The sequence below is a fragment of the Neolamprologus multifasciatus genome, chromosome 10, assembly GCF_963576455.1.
Source record: "Neolamprologus multifasciatus chromosome 10, fNeoMul1.2, whole genome shotgun sequence".
NCBI lineage: Eukaryota > Metazoa > Chordata > Actinopteri > Cichliformes > Cichlidae > Neolamprologus > Neolamprologus multifasciatus.
Genome location: NC_140448.1, coordinates 13,073,884 through 13,096,981, shown reverse-complemented (window position 1 = coordinate 13,096,981; position 23,098 = coordinate 13,073,884). Strand labels below are relative to the sequence as shown.

General features: G+C 39.1%; 1 protein-coding gene across 2 annotated transcripts in view; it reads right to left on the bottom strand.

Moving 5' to 3' along the window:
• Nucleotides 1-2,571: 2,571 nt before the first annotated feature.
• Nucleotides 2,572-23,098, bottom strand: part of lrch2 (leucine-rich repeats and calponin homology (CH) domain containing 2) — a 36,986-nt gene continuing 16,459 nt past the window's right edge. For both annotated transcript variants that reach the window (XM_085173905.1, XM_085173906.1), the window contains 8 exons: nucleotides 21,957-22,005; nucleotides 21,652-21,792; nucleotides 18,599-18,649; nucleotides 18,448-18,511; nucleotides 14,418-14,530; nucleotides 9,432-9,569; nucleotides 9,187-9,264; nucleotides 2,572-8,780 (listed from right to left, as the gene is read on the bottom strand). In XM_085173905.1, coding sequence (XP_085030031.1) covers nucleotides 8,661-8,780; nucleotides 9,187-9,264; nucleotides 9,432-9,569; nucleotides 14,418-14,530; nucleotides 18,448-18,511; nucleotides 18,599-18,649; nucleotides 21,652-21,792; nucleotides 21,957-22,005 — 754 coding nt within the window. In that variant the 3' untranslated portion in view covers nucleotides 2,572-8,660. The remainder of the gene's footprint in view (nucleotides 8,781-9,186; nucleotides 9,265-9,431; nucleotides 9,570-14,417; nucleotides 14,531-18,447; nucleotides 18,512-18,598; nucleotides 18,650-21,651; nucleotides 21,793-21,956; nucleotides 22,006-23,098) is intronic.

Here is a 23,098-nt window from a genome sequence, read left to right as displayed (position 1 = left end):
ATAAAAGGACCTAACGTGGCTTTGCAGTACAAAGTTCAAAAGTACAAATCTATGTCCCAAAGTGTCTGTGTTTCTGTGGAATTACATTTCCACACATTATTTCCAATAAACAGCACAGCTTTAAAACTTAAAAACATCAAGATGCTGCAGAAAAATCTTACTTAAAGCAGAATGCAGTAATTTAAACCCCTGTTACACTGCAAGGCTTGAGTTCATTTAAGAGGGACCACGGCAAGGAGGAAACCATTGTGTGGTTTGACAAATAAAAAAACAAAAAAAAGTTAAAGTTATGGAGGGCATGCTTTCCAGGCTAAAGAAAAAATATATAATCTGACATATAAATGCATGGTTTAAAAGCTTCCATAAAGGAATGCAGGCACCATTAACATGGAATAAAGTATATACACATGTTGGAATGGGTAGTGCCACACAGACAACATTGTTTTTCAGGATTCTGCAGCAACAGCAGCACCACTCTATAGTGAATGAAACCGGAGTGCTACTCAGAAAAACGTAGTGCCATTATGCACTGGAAAAATATAATAAAGTAAACCCACAGCTGCTGAGAAGTTGATAAGAAACAAGTAAGAATGGGAAATATTTTTACAGCAACTACAGCAACTGACCTAATTTTCGTAATCACTTAAAATGTTGTTAAAGAACAGCAATTTGACATAACTGCAAGTGTGTCTCTGAACGATTCTTATACATTTCTCCCAAACCAACATCTCTCATATTGAACACTTGATATTTTGTCTTTTTAACATTGTTAATTAAATATGAGCATATAAATGATTTGCAACCTGTTGCAAACTGCCTTCATGTTAATTTTAAGCAAAGCCCAAACTATTTTTTAGTAATTGAGCTCAATGGTAACTTATTGTGTTTGTAGCTTTTCCCATTCCTCCTATGGTAGTGTCTACTGTTCCTGTTTCACTTGTAGTTAAATAACTTTTGGTTATTTCCTGTTGTACTTTGAAAATGTAATTCTACAGTCAATCCTCTGTGTATATATAGTCCTTCCCAGCCCTTTGTCCATATCCTGTCATCTGTTTTCCCTTTCATGCGTAGTTTGGGGTTTTCCACCTTTTTGTTATGTTATGTTATGTTATGTTATATATATATATATATATATATATATATATATATATATATATACACATATACATATATACATATACATATATATATATATATATATATATATATATATATATACACATATACATACATACATATATATATATATATATATATATATATATATATATATATATATACACATATACATACATACATATATATATAAATATATATATATATATATATATACACATATACATACATACATATATATATAAATATATATATATATATATATACACATATACATATATATATATATATATATATATATATATATAGTAGGGGTGCAACGATACTCGTATCGATATTGAACCGTTCGATACAGTGCTGTCGGTTCGGTACGCATGTGTATCGAACAATACAAAATTATGAATTTATTTTATCAATTTTCCTTCTGACGGTGCTGTCTGTGTTGAGCGCTCAGTGGATCTGCGCTCGACAGTGCAGCCTAGGCGGAGTAGTCGAAGATTCACTGAGCGCAGGGCAAGCTAGCCAGACAGAAGTTAAGCTCTCCTTGCAACATGGCAAATTGAACCTCCCCCACCCTCATTCAGATCTGGCGTTTGGAACTATTTTGGTTTTCATGTGAGGTATGACCCTGAAGGTAAGCTCGTCATGGACTAAAGTAAAACAGTATGTTGGATGTGCCAGCAATGCTCAATTACATTGGTGGGAACTAGTGTGGTAGCGCAGTTAGCTCGTTAACGTGTTGGCCGTCCAGCCCCACGCAGGGGACGATCCGCGGTAGCTCGTTAACGTCATTTCAACGAGATTTACACTGACAGCACTAGCGGGAACACAACGAATATGACTGCACATTTACTCCGACATCATCCTAGTGCAAAGACAAGACGTCACCTCAAGACGCTTTACACTGGAGATTAAAGACGGTGCAGTACTTGGGAGAAATCTCAAATAATTAGTAGACACCCTTATGAACAAACAAGGATTAAAAATCAATACTAATAAAAGGCATCTGGTGTGACTGATTGTGTGTGAGAGGAAAGACAACAGAATTAAGATGAGACAAAAGATAGACTGATACAATGATAGCAGAGAGAGACAAAACACAGGCTAAGGCAGAAAGAAGAAAAAACTTTAATCACATGCTCCACTTGTAAACACGTGCGGAGTGATAAGAGCGTGTGGAGAAGAGTCACTCAGTTCATCACTGTTTCAAGTCCCACAGCAGCCAGAACTTATAGTGACACACCTGATCCAGCCCTAACAATAAGCTTTATCAAGGTTTGGTTAAATCACGTCAAAGACTTGGGCAACAAATCTGAAGAAACCGGTTCTATAATTGAAATTAATTACTGCTGATGCAAGCTGGCCCTGATAACATTACTTGAGAGTGTACATAAAGCAATGTGCTCTACTGGTGAGCGAATGACAGGAAAACAATGAAGACAGCACAGACTGAGCTCCAAAGAATTTCACTTTATTTTTAGATTCGGCATGTTCGCTATAAGAAAACCTTGGAATTTACACAGATGATATGTACACAGGTTTAGCTTCAGTGATTTTGTAGTCTTGCATGCGTCAGACCAGTTTTAAATACAAAAAAAACCCAAAACAGATTATGTACATGAATTGTGAATTCTCTCGGCAGTGTAGCATTTAGACATAACTCACTATTTCACTGTTTTCTCCTAACGAGACAACACTTGTGAGACGTTAAATCATGGCGAGCATAACCAATTAAACCAATAACAGATACTTAGGCACGGCAATGGATTTATCACATACAAAATCACAAAATAAAAATCAGCACCACTGTCTTTTCGTGTATGCATATGAATTCTACATATTGCAGACGGTTCAGTAAGTATGCAGCACAGGGACTTTCCCATTATTCCAAAACATCCTGTACATTGCCGTTCTATAGAAACACATAAACCTGCTCCCAGGCCTAATAAGAAACATTAAAAAAAACAAAAACAAAAAAAACAGCGGATGGATCAGTTGCTGAGGTAACACAATGTTCACTAATGATGAGAGACATTCATCAAGCAATAGTTACAGAAAGAGACATTTTCACACTTCCAAACAGTGCAAAAAAGATCACGTTCACCTTTGTTAAACGCCTGCCTCTGAACACTATTCATATATGTTAAGAGGAATCAGTCCCTACAATTATTTCGTCCAGTCCATGCTTGCCCTGAAGAAATCCCTGCTAAAGTAATGGAGATTAGAGTCCTTAAGGTAGGGCCAAGCTAAAGGGCTGGAGGGATCGTGTGCTTCTTTCTCTAATCTTATGTTGCAGTGTCCTCTTTGTGTTCTCTACTCCTCTAACAAAAAGATACTGAACGATAAAGTGGAAATTTCACAAGAAAACTCGTATGTTGTTAGCCCACCGAAGCCTTATCTTTGGTTGAACTTGAGAAACTGTCAGAACAAGGATTACTTCATGGGCAGTACAAACAGGGGCGCAGATTACAACCTTAAACACACAGATTTACTTTCAAGACTTTTAAATAAGGATTTACTAACAACCGCTAAACATACAATGTCACAGAACTGAATTCAGTCAAAATGAAAATCCATACACTGGGTACAGATGGGGGCGTTTAAGCTCCCGTCAAATGTCAGAAAATATCACGTCTCTTTCGCAAATACCGAGATGTAAATATGCTTTGCAGAAACACTTCGATGACAAGATGAATGAAAATGTAATGTGCCATGTCTTTGCAGGCGAGCGAGCGGTGCGGTGATGACATAAGTATATTGCAGAAAGAGATAACAGAGGTCAAGCTGCTGCTCTCCCTTGCTTTTACAACAATTACAGAAGTTACACGCAGCGTTAGAGTCCAACACCGGTTCAATTCAGCCTAAATCTGTACCACTTAAAACACCACTGAGGTTTTGTGTCCAATTGGATTTATATGAAAGTATTATTTACTTGAATTGCAGCCCTTAGGAAATGAGACACACCTGTTAATACAATATGCGTTACTCTGGATATTAGAAATAGAAAAATACACAAGGGATAAGGCCTGCCTCGTGCTAATCTCTCAATGTCTTGAGGACAAAGAACTCTGAGGGTGTGTGAGGTTTTTTTTTCCAACTGGATTTATATGAAAGTGGCTTTTTCCACAAGGTGTGGTGAAAATTTAATTTGCAATTACTGAATATTTTATGACTTGTAGATGCACATATATTCCTGCCTCAGCAGAGGGTATTACTTGTCTCACGTGGTTTAACCTCTTTTCCCCACAGGAGAGAAAATTATCCTCGGTTTATATTCCTTCACCTGAATGAGTCACTATTATCTGAAGATCTCAGTCGAATCCCATGGAAACCAGATCAGTAACCGGATAATAATGATTAAAGCCACAAAACATTGTCTATGCGGTAAGATATTCAACACACTATGTGTCCCAGACCCAGGCAGTCTTCACGAGTGACAAAATCATGAAAACGTATTCTAGTTTGTTTACAAAATTCTATTTTTCCTTTCACTTTTCACACAAAGGACCTCAAATCTGAGAGCAACTGCATTATTTAAAACAACAGAATATGTGCAGCAATTTAAAAGACAGAGATGAGGCAACACATTGTTAGCTAAAGTTCTGCACCATTGTTAATATTTGTAACAGTATCTATAGCTAAATAACCCAAAGGTAAGTTCAGGTATCAAGTTATTCTTATTGTTTAAAGATAAGAAGTTAGAAAGCTACCATCAGATATACCCAAAAAGCTCCTGTCAGGCTACCACAGTGTAATATTATTATTTTACGTATTATTTTTCAGTTGTTACATTTGATTGTGTTTCAGAATAAAGGATTCTGCACGGCAATACATTTGGTGAATGCATACAGTAGATACTTTAAAAGAGAGCTCACTGACTGCTGCTTGCTTTGCTTGTTAACTAGAGCCCTGCAGGAAAAAGAACAACTACCACAATCCAAATGACACACCAGGAAACATCACCCAGTGACCAACAGTACAGTCATTCATAAAGACTCAAAGTTATCTGCATAAGTAAAATATGCGACCTGAGATTCTGTGATGGTTTATGCATATTTTACACTCAAGGTCTGATAAACTGGAAGCTTAATTTTTATCTGTGTGATATCTGTTCTCTGGAACATGATGCCATAGCATCAATGAGGGGAAAAATACAGGCTATTCAGAGGAAGCAGAGGTTCTCATGAACACCATTCAAATTCAGACACTGGGGTTATTAACGTGAGGTGAAAAGCGATAACATGGAAACCAAGAATTTGGCACGCACCCTCGTATCCTGGAATCAAACCAGAAGTGCAAGTCTCTATACTTCCTTTCATGAAGTTTGACCACTGCATCTGAGCAAATTCTCCACAAGTAAGATGGCCAATCGGAGATGCAGCTCATCGGCATAGAAGCTGTTTAAGTTAACAACAACATAAATTATCCTGTATAGAGAAGTTAACCTACAAGTGAACAAATAAATAAATAAAGCTATCCCTCCTCTGAGGCACAGTAGTTCTACATGTCCTACTCCAGTCTCAAATGTTTTTTCACATTAGTTTTTAGCCTTTGGCTCGTTAAGCTAGTAAAGCTAAGGCTCGCCAAAAGAGGACAGGTTTGTGATCCGCCACATATTCACCAGACATCACTCTGCTCTAACCACCCTGTCAACTTGTTTCTGTGGTAAAAAGAGAGACCTTGTTAAAACACGAGACTGCCAAAGACTTCTCTGCCAGAAGTAATTTAACTGGCATATCAGCATGCAAATTTAGAAGCAATTAGCCTTCAGTGAAGTCTGTGGCTGTTGGCTGCATGAAAGCTATTGTGTGAGAATGGTGTGAACTAGGTCATCATACTTTGTTTTCTAATGGCTGCGAGTGAAGAAACCCGAAGTTAGTGAAGTCAGTTACCGATCATTAACCAAGTTTTCTCTTTGTTTGTTCTGTCAGATTAGGGAACTGGGTATCCGGGCCCTATGAAGTGGTTAGGGATGTCGCGTTAGCCCATATTTAGTAGATCTTGTAGTCTTTTGCCAGTAATCTATTTAATGCAAATCCAATCATTAACCTCATTTTAGGTTTTAATTTAAACTGTGTTTTAAACACAGAGTGTATACACAGTCATTGTAAAATGACTGTACAACCCCTGTGTTGTACTAAGGTTTTGCACATTAGGACATAATATATTAAATCTGTCCATCGCAGGTCTTAAAATGAGGTAAGCACATCTGGAGATGAACAACAACAGATGACATGATACACCATATCATTATTTATTTAACAAAAAGTAAGCCTTAATGTAGAAGAAGTGAGTGAAAAACTAAGTCCTTGCTTTTTAGTCCTAAGCTCCTCTATAAAAGCAGATGCTTTGACAGTTTTCTGGTCTGGAGCACTCAGGTATGAGCTGGTTCAATGCCAAGGAGACATCAACGAAGTGACAACAACTTTATGCCGCACATAAAGTTTGTTTAGAAGGCTTGCCAGAGGAAGCCCTCTGCTTTTAAAAGACCATGGCGGTCAGCTTAGGTTTGCAAAGTTGCATGTGTGCAACCCACAAGACTTCTTGAACGATGCCCTTTGAACAGATGAGACTAAAGTGGACCACATTTGGCAAAAAGCAAATACGATAAGATTAACTCAAACGTCTCATACCTTAAACTGTTAAAAAGCACGGTGGAAGAGGAATGATGACTTGGGCTTGTTTTGTTTGTATACCAAAGTACTCTAGAGTCAATTATGTGAGGTCACCTGTCCAACAGCTAAAGCTTGGCCAAAACCGGGTCATGCAACAGTAAGTGAATCTACAACAGAAATCCCAGACCTCAACCTGACTGAAATCCTGTGGCGTGTAAAGAAGAGTGGGCGAAAATTCCAAAGTGCCTCTGCACTCTGGCATCTTTTTTGTTAAATAAAAAATTGTATCATGTCATGTGTTAATATGTCCTTAGGGTTATTTAGGTTTTAGACCTGAAAAGAACTATACTTTTAAAATGACATCCTGGTATGATCCTGCTAACCATAGAAATGATAGATGATGAACTTCTTTTTAGCCATGGCTGCAAATCATGGTCTGACAAATAAAGTTTAAAAATGTGTTTATATAAAAATAAAGAAAATTATTCTTCAGATCTCTTGATTAGTTTATGGTTTCAATTTCTGGTTTGTGTTTTGTCTGTTTTTGCCGTGTGTTTTCTCATGTGGCAGTGAACTGAACTCTCAGATCCACCACATGGAACAGATTAGTGCCAAAGTTAAAAGCTTTTAGTCATTTTCCATTTGCTGGAAAACATGAGATTAACATCTTCAGTTGCATGTGGGCAGGTAGTGAGGACAGAGACACACAAATCAAACAGTTAAAACAAGTAAATAAATAGATAAATAATAGAATTTCCCTGAAATAAAGTGTATTAGAAACCACACTAAACAGGATGGCTTAGTGGGAAAATAAGACCATACCGTGCGTGGGAAGTTTGTAAGGGCACCCTGAACCATTTTCGGATCCAGGCACCCATCAGTCAGCCGTTCACAAACAATATTCACATAGAATATAAACAATACAGCAGATCTGTGCTGCTAATTTCACATAAACGGCAAGCATTAACTGGAAACAGCTGGAAGCAAAGTATCAAAAGCTTCAGAAAAGGTAAAATCGAGAATGGCCTAGAGTTTAAAAAAAAAAAATCACAGTGAAAAAATGCTACAGTACAAAACAAGATATCATGCTTTTGGCAAAAGCCAAGTTCGTATTATCACAGTGGTCAAATGTCAAGTCCCCTGGTGCATGCAGATGTGATTTATGGTTGAAAGGTGTTGAAACTGCACCAGAAAAACAGGCGGAAAGTCCTCTGTCTGCATGATAATAACATAAAATTCATTCCTAGATTACACCGGCTTTCAAAAAGCACTGTCTAAATGCATTACAAAAACAAAACAATTGATGAATCAGGCTTAGCTGCTGAAAACAGGATATCATCCTTGCATGCCTGATGAAGACTGTGTAAAACCATGAAAACAAAAATCAAGAAAAAATTCACGGAGAAAATAAATTTAACAAGTACGAAGGGCAACTCAAGTGTAAGTACCCAATAAGGTCACTCAGTACAGGCAGCCTAGTCCTTTCCAGTGAAAGAGTGAGTTATGTGTCTGTCATTTCCTCACTTCCACTTGGTCAGTGCTGACACTCGCAGACTCAGTGACTAGAAAGAAGGACGCACAAGCCTTTAATGTCTTAGGTTCACCGTCGTGTGTGCCTCTTCTGCAAGTTTTAGCTCAGCACCTTAGAAAACACGCATCCAGGATGACCCCAGTAATAGGAACAGCATAAGAGTGAAAATGTGATGGAAAAGAGGTAAGTGGTAGCTGACATCATATGAAGAGACAGAAGCATTTAGACATCTTGTCTCCTGTTTCAGTCAGGCAAAAGTCGACTCCAAAAGACTCATGGGGCCACTGTGTCCTCGCCCCACTGGGGTCTCTGGTCCCTGGTAATGAGGAAGAAGGTTTGGGCTTGGTAGAGAGGTGATCCTGCACGAGTGCAGGTCCGATGCAAAACTGAGGCTCGTGTCAAACAGTCGAGAGCTGCGTGGGCTTAGACGTGGGGAGATCCAGCAGAGCCTGCACAGTCACACCCACTTTCACTAGGCCACGTTCTTCTAGGATGTGATGCGGCAGGCACAGCTTGTCCTGAGTCAACAGAGAGATGTCTTTTTGTTCATTTTACTCAGAGAAAATTTTTAAAAAAGGTGGGGTTTTCAGACAGTATTTAACTGTTAAAAGCTTTTCTGACAGGCAGATTTGACCAGAGACAAATAGAACACATTTGTCTTTCATTATTTATGACAGCGATTCTTCATCTGGAGAAGGATCAAGGATAAAGGCAAAAACCAGACCAGTGAGTGTGCATGATATAACTTGCAGAAACTGTATGGAACTTGTGCTTCAGAGCCCAACGGTGGATATCACCATGGAAGGTAATAAATCTTCACAGAATATATTGATATATTGCAAAATAAATACAGGTTAAGTGGTGTTTGAAGTGAAGCGTGTATGAAATGCCTGAATGAAAGTGTTAAATGGTTAATGTTAGTACCTGTGGGACACCCAGCTTCTTACACGCATCCAAGAAGTTTTCCACGTTTCTCCGGCATTTGGCCATGCTAAGCTTTGGCTAGAAGCCCAAATATCAATCATTTTAGTTAATTAAACTCACAGCGGAACAAAATCCACATAGCTAAGCAAACAAAAATTTTATAACCAATAAATTCATGAGAATTTCTAACTCTTGGCATTAACAATTTAAAAAAAAGACTCATTTTGAAGATTGGGTGTTCTCACCACTGCAGGAGATGGTACATGGATGCTGGCTACAGACCGAGGACAGATATGATTAGCTAAATGGCAAAGGACAACTCCATCCATTAGAGCTGCTCCAACATCATCCGGAAGCAACACCTTGAGCCTGGACTCAATGTTCTGCAAACACACACACACAAAACGCACTAATGTCACTGTCGTCGACATTTGGAGTAGAAAAGGTGTTTAATTTATTAACATTGAATCAATTACTCACAGCTGGTTCTCCACCCTCTCGCTTTCATTTCATTCTGTTATTTTTAATTACTGTATTTAGCCAAACAGCTTCTTTGGACCAAAGGTTCACGAGAGTGTAATCAGTTAATGATCTGAGGTAAGTGCCTGGGTGTGTACCACACGCAGCTTAATGAAAGTTAAGCAACTCTGAAAGAGCATATTAAATCCTCCTTTTAATAATTGCTATCTACTAAGCTACATTATTTTTGCTTCCAGTACACCTGAGCATGTGCGTTCTGATAATCACCAGCTATTAGCTCACTCCCTGTTAATCAGATGATCTGCAGAGTGTTATTTATGTCTTTATTAAATATCTCCTACAGAACCAATTTGTTTGTTTTTGTATGAATGGGTGGGTTAGTACTGCTGCCAGAGAAGAGAGTGGGACAAAATCCAACAAATACTTCTTGGTATTCTTGGTTTATCTATTTTCTATGAGTCAGGAGAGACAGAAGAATTAGATACTTGCCTCAGGTGGGAAATCACAAGAAAAGTTACTGTTTATCATCGCAATATATCCAAAGCAGTTGAAGAAACTGATACTGATGTTGATTATGTTAAAAGGAATGTTATTGAAGTCAATTGTCTACCATTGAATGTTTTTGTGCATGCTTTCGAACGTGTTTTTGATTTCCCATGAAGTTCATGAATAAGGCACTGTTCTGCTCCTGTGGTGTGACGCTTTGCTTTCTGTAACTTTTCTGAAGTCCATCTGTTTCCGTTTGACCTTTTGCTTGGACTGGAGAGCATTTCTGACCAGCGATGACAATGATTATGTTTTTAGAAATGAAAGTTCTCTTGGCTGCCCAAACAGTGAACTGCTCTGTCCACAGTCTAATTTAAGCTTTCACCCCAGCACGGACAAGCACACCCTGAAATGTCCCTTCAGTCAGAGAAGAAGAAGCCACTTATATGGGCTGAATCCAGCCGTGGAAACTGTTTCTTTCACTTATACAGGCGTCTCCATTAGGACAAATGACCACCTGGCTTAATTTTCAAATATTAGAATTTAAATACTTCCATTATAACCAAACACGGAAGCTCATACCCAACACCAACATGTACATCCAAGGGAAATAATAAAATAAAGACAGGCTGTGTACTCTGTACTAGACTGTTAGGTAAGATCACGAACCCTTGCCAGAAAACAGGATTCCAAATGCATTACAAAGCAACTCTGGACAAGATTCAAGAACAAAACCTGAATTATTTATTGACCCATAACCTGGAGCTGATTGTCTCAGACTCCAAGACCACCTACAAACACACGTTTCAACCACCCTGAAGGAGTAAACGGCACTTTGACAAAGACACTTCTGGTGAATCAAACACACTATTTGTTATTGATACATTTCAGGTCAATCAGAAATTAATTAAAAGTACATTTCTGATTAGACTCTATGTGTTTATTATAATTTTCCCAGTAGTTTAGATCTATATGTGTAAATTGTGTATGAGCTCCCATCAATTAGGTGGAAGGTGTGACACTGCTCTATAAAATTATCCAAAGCTCTTCCATGTGCGGAAAAATGCTATCACTCCTGCTTAACAGACCACTGCCTGAGTTCAAAAGGCTCTCGCCTCAGATTAATCAGCCCTTCCCCACCATGGCTACATTGCTACAGCATGCAAAAACACTTCCAGTAACCTACAGCTGTTATCAAAAAATTCCACCCACTGCAAAAATCCCAGTCAATTTTAAAATACCAACCAAGTTAGCAATTGCTGTCAGGTGGCTTTCTTCTTCTCTGTTTAATGTTCCCACTTATTCAAGTCATTTCATCTGCCTTCAATTTTTTATTCTCATCATCTGATCATTAACGAACAGATCAAATCTATCGTAGCTCACCTCCTGAGGCTACTTTGCTTTTGCAACTTTTCTTGGAAACGAGGTGAGAATCCTCTCGCTGACAACATCTTTAAAAAGAGGTTCACGTCAATGCTATGATGGCCTAACACCCAGTAGAGCCAGGCATGGGAACACTCTGAGTCTAAGGAGTGCTTTTTTTCTCAAGGTAATGTCTGTTCTTTTTCCAGAACGCAAAGTGTCACCTACGACTACTTTGTTTTTCTTTTGTTACGGACTTTCATCTCAGTTTTGGAACGCCCTTTCACTTTGTGCCCTTGTTCATTTTATTCTCCTTTTGTAAAGATGTTTTGGCAGGTTTGACAAAGAGTCCTTTTGTCTCAGGCAAACCTTATTGGGCAAAATGGTATGTAAGCGTTAGGTATTTTATAAAACATCTGTCAGTGTGTGATGCTATCACAAGTATGCTGTGCACGCCTTGAATTTATAGCGATTCTTTTACCGGCCTGTATTTCTGTGACAAGTGATGACAGGTTGTTTTCTTCCCCACTATCATCTCATCACCTCATGAACCTGGCCTGATTAAGGAAATGAAAGCATTATTTTTCTTTAGCCTCTCCTGTAGAGACTTTGCATCTCTAATGCTTTTCATTAGAATTAGACTAGCCAGTCATTTTGATGTGTTTTGCTCTCTTCTAATGTTTATTATCATGCCAACGACACTGTGCACGCTCCACATATTTTAGGTGTGTCTGACATTCTCCGACATGCTGACTGTTGGTTACACCTCTGGTTCTGTACAGATCGTTTGCAAGCAAATACGTTACTTCACTTTAGCACCGTGGGACGCAGCAGGTTGCACGGGCATGTGTGCAACTACTAAACCACAATGTTAACCTGATCATTCGCTTTCCCTTGATACTTTCTTTGTCCCTTTCTTGCAGGGCTGCTTGAAAATGGCAAAAATGACAGTTTGAACTTTAATTCCAACTCAGCTGACAAAAGTAAATAAGCAAACACATGCCACAGCTTGGCATTGAATGCCTCGTTAGCTGCAAGGATTCTCTGAGCTACATGTGAGTTGTACCTCTCGGGGTTTGTGCAGAATCTCTGAGCATTGCTCAGTGTGACCTTGGGACCTTGTCCCATCATGTGTTAGCATGCCCGAATACTCCAGGCGAGAAGAATGCCAAAACGTTGACTTTTATTGAGGTGCTCACATTTGGTGATAATGAATTAATCAAGTGCATTTGGTTAGCAGAACCCAGCTGCTGCACACCTTAATTCCTGTGGGAACAGTAAGAGTGTACTTACAAAGCCAGTTTGGAAAAATTGGAGACACTGTATAAAATGTAAATCAAAAGATAATGCAATGATTTGCAGATCTCATAAACCTGTATTTTGTTCACAATGGAAGAAAAATATCCAACATTTAAATTGAGGCCCTTTACTATTTTATGACAGATATTTTTTATTGAAGATTTAGAGCAGGGGTCCCCAACTCCAAGCCGGTGTCCTGCAGGTTTTAGATCTCACCCTGGGTCAACACACCTGAATTACATGATTAGTTCATTACCAGGCCTCTGGAGAACTGCAAGACATGTTGAGGAGGTAATTTAGCCATTTGAATCAGCTGTGTTGGATCACAGACACATTTGAAAACTGCAGGACACCGGCCCTCGAGGCCTGGAGTTGGGGACCCCTGATTTAGAGAATCTGGAGATTTTTGTTGATCTACGTGCCCTCTGGTGGCACTCCATTTAAAACAGGCATGATTCTCTCATGGAAATCACTGCAGGGGCTCACGAATGCTTTCTAAAATTAACATCTGTGAAGACAGTTTGCCATGCCACATCCACAAATGCAGGTTAAAGCTCTATTATGCAATGAACCAAAGCTCATTGGTTGAGGCAAAGTGGAGTAAATGTTCCATGGTTGCACAAATCAACATTAGAAATTTTTTTCGGAAAACATGGATGCCACATTTTGTTGATGAAACAGGAGAGGGATGATGTGGGATTTTATTAGTGTTCAGTTAAAAAAACCTGCATCTCTGATGACAGCTTACACTTTTGGAAAGGCACCATCAGTGCTGAAAGATATATACAGGCTTTAGAGCAACATACGCTCACTTCCAGATAACATATTTTTCTTTTTTTTAACTCGCATATTTCAACAAGACAGTGCCAAATCACATACTGCATCTATTACAGTCTGGGTGCTGAGTTGGCCTGCCTGGAGTCCAACATTTGATGACCCAGGACTGTTGAGCAGCTTGAGTCCACTATTATATAAGAACAGGAATACATTCCCCTCCCAAAAGTCCTGCTGTTAAAAAAAGAAGAGCGGATGCTGCACAATGACAAACATGGCTCTGTCCCAACTTTGTTTACATGTGTTGCTCCCATTTAATTCAAAATGACCGTTTTTTCTTCTTAAAATGATGTCGTGTCACAGTTTAAACATTGTTTAACTGATGTTTTCTGTGTTCTGTTGTGAATAAAATATGGATTTATGAGTTTTGCAAATCACTGCATTCTCTTTTTATTTAAATTTCACACATCCTCCCAACTATGTTGGAATTAGTAGGTTGTAGGTCCAGCTAGGAGCCCACCCTGATTCCTAAATTATTTTCATAAGCAAAAACAAAAGTGTTTCAGCCCTTCACACCCATCCCTCCGTCGCTATAGCCCCAGCATAAATAGATGAGTCAATTTAGACTCAGCGTGTTTCTTAATTCCTTGGAAACCAAGTGAAGTCATGATGAATCTGTATTCCTAAGCAGGAAGGCTAGATAAGAAGCAATTGTCTAGCTCAAAGGAGTAAACACTGAAACAAAAGCAGGATCTCTTGAGCTTTGGCCTCTGTATGACTCCATGACTCATACAAACGCAAAGGCATAAATAAGCTGCAAGGCATCTGACCTGTCGTAACAGTCCCATCTGCTCCATTTCCTCTCTCAAGTGCTCCATCTTCCTTCTCATCGTGAAGCTCGGGTCTGTAGAGCTGATCTCCTGATGGCTTCCTCTGGTGAAGGCTAAAATTACAGATGGGGGTAACAATCCAAAGAACACACAAAGGAAATAAGAACAGAAAAAAAAAAGTATTTAGTACATCACAGTCGCTCAGTTCAATTTCAGGCCACCTGCTCGATTTCAGTCTGACAGTAGAAATGCAGAGTTAATGTGAAAGTCTATCAAATAATATGAGCGCTTACTGTATAAGACCAAATCCCAACAATGTCCAAGGAACAAATCTGTGCTGTTTGTTACCTGGAATTAGGTGTGGCTGTGATACAATCTAAATCTGTATTTACAGTAGGAAGCGTACAGTGTGCTTGTGCATGTCTTCCTTTATTTCAAGTCATCCCATCCCTTTGGGTTTACGAGACACAGTCTGGCTGATTTAGTTTCATTTCCTATTCATTGACAGGTTCTCAGTCATCCAAGATGTTGTTGTTGGAGTCTAAGGAGCGTAGGAAGAAAGCGAGGCGAGAGGTGAAACGTCTTCAAGAAACGTAAAGACGTCCAGTCGCTTTCTTTCCAACCTCCTTAGACTTTTATGAAAGAGCTTTTAGAAAAATCGGAGCCAATTCAAAGAATATCACCGTATGCCAGGTAACATATAACAGGTAAATAAAAAAAAAAAAACACTCCAAATAAGGCAGACAGAATTTTTTGCATTTAAATACAAAATGTAGTTTTTATATGATGATTTTGTAAATTAATGAAAACAAAGCTATCCAAAGCTACCTGACGCCCTTGTTAAATCATGATTTAACTGCGACTGCTCAAATTTTTTACAAAGGTAATTTCAGTGGAGAAAACTTGGAACAGTGGTGAAGTTTGTCAGGAGTGTGCCAGCGGACCAAAATTACTCCAAGAGCACATCGTAGACTCATCCGGGAGGTCACGAAAGACCTGAGAGTCTTTCAGAGTTCATGATTCAACAATAACAAAAAGACTGGGCAAAAATGCCATTTATGGGAGAGTTCAAGGAGAAAACCACCGCTGACCAAAAAGATCACAAAGGCTCGTCAGACATTTGCAAAAAAACCCACAAAAAAAACCCGCCAAAACATCTTGATCATCCCCCAAATTTATGTGAAAATATTCTGTGGACTGATGAGCAAACTTTCCAGTAACTGGAGTCCAGTTACATCTGGCATAAAACTAACACAGCATTTCATAAGCATCCTAACAGCCAAACATGGTGGTGGTCATGTGATTTGCTGAGGCTGCTTTGCTGCTTCAGGATTATGAACCATGGATTCTGCTTACTACCAGAAAATCCTGAAGGAGACTGTCCACCTATAGGTTTTAAAATGTTTTTTATAGTGGCCTGGTCAAAGTTCAGACTCCGATTCAATTACAATGTCTTGGCATGACCTGGAACAGACTCAAAAACTCTCCAGTGTGGCTGAATTAAAACAATTCTGCAAAGAAGAGTGAGTCAAAACTCTCATAAATGTTTGATTTCAATCCTTACTGCTATGGATGGGGCAACCCTGGACAAAGAACCATGCAGACTTGGATAGCTTGTTTCCTCTTAATTAATAAAATCATCGTTTAAAACATGAATTTCGTATCAACTCAGATTATCTTGATCTAATATTAAAATGTGCTGATGTTCTAAAACATTTCACTGTGACAAATATGTCAAAATATTTTTTCAAGATACTCTGATCGGTGTTAAAGTTTGTATTTTGTTAGTAGTTAATTTGCAAACCATATATAGGCTAAAAAAGGTATAACACTTTATGGATTAAACTGCCCAAAAATGCCTGCATATTTTAAATGAAATGATTTTAAATTAAACAGCCAACATGTGACTAAAGTGCAGACTTTCAGCTTTATCAAAAATGTTCCATCAACTATTTAGGAAGTAGAGATATTTGATATTTGGACATATTCCAGTTTGCAGAAGCTCAAAATGGACTGGACGATAGGCTGTTCATTGCCAAAAGAGGCCTCTTCCCTCGCTACACCATGACAAATTATGTAAATACAACGATAGAAGAGTTTTGTCTTGGGACCACTGTTGCAAAAGCACTGTCTCCTTTCATTCTCAGCCTCACAGAAGCTGTGTTAATAATCCAGCAACGAATTCTAATAATCCAGACCTGATTAAAATCAAGGCATGAATAAGAACTTCCATTTCACCGCGTGACACAGTAGGACTCAGCCTGGTAATAATTAAGTGATTTAGGGAAGAGCAAACAGCGCATCAAAAGTTAACACTTAGCAAATGTGGCAAGCGACCAAGAGTTTAAATTATCTTACGGAAAAATCTCTCAGGGTCACATACGAAAAGTCGTTTTCTCCTCTTCAATTTGAGAAGAACTGTCAGCCGACCAACCTTTAACAGAGTCTAAGCAACTATGCAAGATCTGTCGCTCAGAAACATCCTGGGGCTTAAAAGAGACAAATAACGCCTTTAAACGTTGTCAAAATGTGCTAAAGATGCAGGAGGTACAGCAACAGTAAAGCCTCCAAGACAGAACCTTGTAGTACACCATAATCAAGAGAAGTCGAAGACGACCTGAAGTTAAAAGCAGCTGAAAATAAAGGAATCAATCAGACAGATACGAGGCAGAAACCGCTTCAAGGCAGAACCTGAGACACAAACTGAGTATCTCAGTCAAGTAAAATGTGACGGTCAGAGGTCAAGCAACACCAGCAGAGCATTCTGCTTCAGCACTGTGCATCAAAGCTCATTGGAGACTTTTGTCCAAAACAGTTGTGAGCTGCACAGCCATAACTTTTAAGCCTTTTTCAATTTTTAAAAACCTTCGCATAAGGCATTAGTACAACTTGGGCTTTCATGGTCACTTCTAACGTCTTCCTTTGATGCACTTTATTTTGTAAAAATTTGGGTTCTTTATTTTTTATTAGAATTCCAATAACTTTCTTAATTTTACTGATCAGTGTAAACCGCTGCGATTATTTTTGCTGTGCACTGAATAATAATAAAACAACTTCTTCAATATGAGGCCCAAAGAGACACTGATGCAACTGAAGGAGGCTTCGGGAGACAAACAAAGAAAGACTTGTTAAGCCAGTTGAATTAAAGATGAAAGTCTGCACTTCAATCACATCTTGATCGTGTGACTTAAAATCGCCAGTGTACAGATGTAAGATTACAAAAATTGCAAACAGATTGTGGACATAACTGCATTACAAAACGCTCAGCTGGCACTGCACTCTACGCAAGGCAAGGATTAGCTCTTTGAGATTTATAGTCAGAGAGAACATGCAGTCAGGAGGTTGTTACATTAATCCTTATTGAAAACTGGCAGACGTGATTTTTCCCCCGACACTGTTTGTTTGGTTTTTTTGCTTTTGTTTTTTTTCGGTAGGCCAATTCACGATTTATTATCCTCCTGTCAAAGTAAAACAAGTTTTATTTGTACATCCAGGAAGATTTTCTGACTGTATCCAAAAGCTGGTTATGGGGGCGCAGACCGGCAGTTCTTTAGAAAACCCTCCCTAATTCTCGTGAAAGAATGATGAGACTCCACCTTAAAAAGAAAGTGACTCATTCTTAACATTGCCATTTCAACACATATAGGCATCGACGATGTTTTCCGCGGCAACACATCCTTTAGACAGAGTAGCTTATTTTACCTGTGATGTCTTTAGAAGGGGTTTTTTTTAGTAAGTAAACACTATTGTTTTGGTTTTTGCTCAATAAAATTGGAACATATGAGAGAGATCTTTTTTCATATCCACACAACATGTAAAATGTAACGTACTTATATAATTTCAGCAGTTTGTTTTTTATTATCTTTTCAAATCGACGGGAAGGATGGGTTCTAACCGTCTGATTGACTTTATTTTTGTTACTATTTTTATGCCCAAGTAAGCCCCGAGACAATCATTCCAGTGAAAAGGAAAAGCACTGAGCCAAACGATTCAGACAGTGTCATTTAAAGAACAAGGACGTCTGTGTTACCTGATCTTGGCTTAAGTCCAAACACTGTCAGAGTAGTGCTGAAATCAGTGTTGCGCAAACCCTCCTGAGGAGAAAACATTCACATCCAATTGAGAATGGGACGCAGCATTAACACTTACACAATCTTTTAAGATAACATTTTCATACCCACCTCAGAGTCAGCGTTGCCACTTGAGTTTTTGCGAGCACTCTGACATTTGTACTGTCAACAAAAGAGATAATTAGATGTTTGTTTTATGCTAATTGTTCATCTCCTGTTCTATTTATGGAAGCAAACCTGGTGTTACATGTTTGTTATTCATTTATCTAAACAGTGACACGCTTATTAAAAGAGTGATCGGCACATGTTTATACATTAAGTGGCTAGTGTGCCTCTAAATCCCACAAAAATAATGGGGCGAGTATCTTTCGCGTAGATACTGTGCTATGCAGACTGAAGGCTGGAATAGCCAGGGATCAAACCGCCAACATGGCCATTAGTAGATGACCTGCACTACTATGCCGTTATTTTTCTCCCTCTATTCTAAACGCACGCAAAAATAAAAATAAAAATTGCAAGTGCAAATGTTGCATTTTGGGGAGAAAATTATTTTAAGTGAAGAAAAGTTTAATTTGAGCCAACAAAATCCATTGCTGCATACAAGAAATGTATTTCAGTGTTTGCTATTATCCATATGCACACACAATCACAACTCCTCTCGCTCAGTTGTTGGAATTTGTTCTTGCTCAGATCTCTACTCTGTCTGCTGACAGACACCTGCGGACCTGTTCTCAACATTTCTGCACCCTGCGCGCTCACCTCTTTCTGTACACCCTTATAAGTGTGCCACAAAACCAACCAATCACAGACTTTGATGCAAAAATTCTGATTGGCTGTTACGGTCTCCAATCAGCTCGCTAGCTACTGTATTCCGGTCCAGAATGTAGCTAAACCCATTTTCGGTTACTATGTTTAATTATTTTATTTTAAAATATATTATTTTTCAAGACCATTATGGTTTTAATCTAGTTTAAACCAAACCACTCCACTGGATTTAGCTACATTCTGGATTTAGCTACTGCATTACACAATGCAGTAGCTAGCGAGCTATTGGCGACCAAAACAGCCATGAGAATTTTTTGCATCCAAGTCTGTGATTGGTTGGTTTTGTGGCACACTGCGCACCCTGCGCGCTCACCTCTTTCTGTACACCCTTATAACCAGGGGTGCACATAAGTGGTGTGCAGGTGCGCATTCGCTGTCAAAATAAAAGACGCGCACCAGATAAGAAGTTGCAACGTGCATTTGTGTACATATAAAAGGCACTGTTTTTGTCCGCTAGAGTGGGATTTTCACGGCACATTCTGCACCACATCTCTGTGCGTTCATCATTTGTTTGAAGCCAGCTCACCTCCTGCAACCACTTTTCCGAGAATACGCGCTTCTTTTGCGGTTTGGACTCCTTCTGACATTTCTTTGGAGGTGGAGGAACACCAAAGCAATTGCTTAAAGGAGCTTCTTCGACATGTTTAAGAGTTCTAAACAAATGCCTGTCCTCCTCCAGAAAATCTTATGTACGCAAACACGCATTACAACTTCTTATCTGGTGCGCGTCTTTTATTTTGACAGCGAATGCGCACCTGCGGACCACCTATGTGCACCCCTGGTTATAAGGGTGTACAGAAAGAGGTGAGCGCGCAGGGTGCAGAAATGTTGAGAGCAGGTCCGCAGATGTCTGTCAGCACACAGAGTAGAGATCTGAGCAAGAACAAATCCCAACAACTGAGCGAGAGGGGCTTTTATTGTGTGTGCATATGGATAATAGCAAACACTGAAATACATTTCTTGCAGGCAGCAATGGATTTTTTTGGCCCAAATTAAACTTTTCTTCACTTAAAATAATTTCCACTCAGAATAGAGGCACAAAAATAATGCCATACACTACCCCGTGAACTACTAGTGGACAAACCTGAATCTAACCTTTGACTTCTGTGTTCGCAGTCAGTGCGACTCTAATCATTTTGATAAAGTCAGTCATGCATTATTGCACATTTGGAGATGGCTATCACAGAAAATCAGATAGAGCATGCAATTCTGTCTGATAGCACAATGTATTCTGCAAGTTAGGGCTGTGCGATATGACCAAAATCTCATATCCCGATATAAGAATTCTATCGTCAGATAACGATATAAGTCACAAAATGTAACATTTTCTGTAAATTCTGTGAATCTCGGGCAGCTCGTCTTGCGGGAAGTGTTTCCAGCTGCGCGTCATGTAACTGGAGTCGAGTGTTTTAACCGATGCATGAAACTATACATTTTTAGACATAAGTTGTAACGGCCGCCGTTTTCTTTGTGAGTATTTATTACATATTTCTACTGCGGGGAAAAGCCTGTTCTAACGTTTGAGTCTAAGGTTTATTTTCTATTTTTCTCATCCGTAAATAATCTGCTCTTTCACGTGATTCAGTTTATTTTGAAAAGTCTCAACAGGATCTTGAGCTTTATTGTGAAAGGTTTATGTGGATCATAAACAAGCGGACACGCGACGCTGTTACCGTCGTTGTTGCTAACCACAACGCATAAAAACAGGCGCTTGTCCGTCCGTTGTGTGGTAATATAAAATATAAGAGAAAGAGAGAACTTTAAGAAATTAATATAGCCACTACAGTGACCATCAAAACGATGAAAAAATATTGCCGTAAACAGTTTATTTTGCGACACCACGAAACAAACGATAGCGTAAAATGAAACGATAGACGTTTTTATATCGTCATCCGATATATATCGTTATATCGAACAGCCCTACTGCAAGTAGATGCAATCTAGAAAGTCCCTGGCCCATCTGCTCGCTCAGCATCTGGGAGCGACAGACATTGTTTTTTTTTCCAGCAGTCTCCAGAAATCCAAGCCAAGATTATGTTTTGGTCTGTTGGTCGTTGTTTATGAATACGTGTGTGAATGCACGCATTTTTTGTTTTGGTCATGTAGGCACTGCATTTTGTTCTTCACAGGGACTGTTTATCACCTGCATTCATCCAAAGCCTAAAGAAACGTGACGGATTTTGTACAAGTGCAAGCACAGAGTACAAGCAGACTACATGTAAGAGAACTTTTGGTGGCAGAAATTTCGTCTCTTGTCTGTAAATTCTACACATCCAAATCCAGAATGTGTTTCAAAGACATTACTGAATATGCAGTGAGAATCTGGGAATTTGCACAACCTTCAGATAATCTTTTCGTAGATACTTGTTCCGCCTGCGGTCTTCATTCTGATTGAGGACAGGTGGGATCTCAGGCCACTTTGGCTCTGAATCAGACTGATCTGTCTTCAGACAGCCATCAAAGGAGCAGGAGGAAGAGGGCTGTAAACACAAGCAGTTAAAATTAATCTAAAGAAAATCTCTATAAAACTCTCCGCATCTTACAGAGAAGAATGGGAGGCACAATCAAGAAAAAAAACACAAGCCTGGAAAACCGGGCGTGAATGAAACACGGTATGTTTGCTTTAAAGAAAGTAAGTTGGTACCTGTCCACTCAGCACTGACGCTCCACTGCTTCCTTCATCTAAAGAGGCACTGATATAACAACACAATAACATCACAAGCTTTTGTTTGACATTCAAATACCATGAAGTTATGTTTTTGGGAATACAAAGAGATTAGGGTCAACAAATATTTGGAGACAGGGAGACAAACTGTGCATGACTCACAGTCCAGTCACGTTTTGGCAAAGTTGATGCGTTCTAGAACAAATCTGGCTGTTTTGTGTTACTCAATAACAAATCTGTGTGCAAGACTCCTGCATATCTCACAGCTAAGTGTTACTGGAGAACACCACCGAGCTGCCCTGCGATTAACTCGAACAACACTTTGGAAGCTAGTAAATCACGTGTTCAGCTTGAAAAATGTGAGAAGCAGCTGCCCATAAAGTGTCACGGTCTGACTTTGAGTACAGTTTGGGTGAAGACCCGTGAGGTGATCTTTGTGTGCAAGTTTCACTAAATCCTAAGCAACACTGTTGATTAGTGATTAGTGCTCCCCATTAGTGAGGAGTAGTGATTCTTGTGGACTCTGCCCAGACTGAGGACTCTATCGCTTAAGCTGCCAGATAAGACAAGAAGTCATAAAGATTTTAATGCAACAACACACAATTTTAAAATAAGCTAAATAATTTAAATCTTAAAGAAATCGGTAGCACAGGAGTAAAGCAGGTAACCCTGGGAGCAATCCAAAAATGGAATAAATAATGAATTTTTAAAAATGCATTTAAAAAAAATTAAAAGTAAGGTCACAATAAGTCTTTGAATGATAATGCCAGAAAAAGGAGGTGTGTTTAGATTGAAAGATTTTAGCGCTTTCAGATTCTCTCAGGGACACCAGCAGAAAATTCCATCAGCAGTCCATAAAAGCTAAAGGTTTCCTCCCCAAATGGCAGATTGGCACACAAGGAACGAGAGGGCACACTGCTTCGCACGCTTGTAAGCATGTGAAACGTACTGGAGTGACACCATGAAGTACTTTAAAAACAAGCAGAGAGGATTTAAGAATCAACACAGAAACTGACAGGTGCAGGGGTGGGTATTAATGTGCTTTTTTAGCAGACGTGAGTTATTTTATCTACAAAAGTTACATCTCTCTAGTTTTCTTTGGAAGCTGAAGACGCACTAGC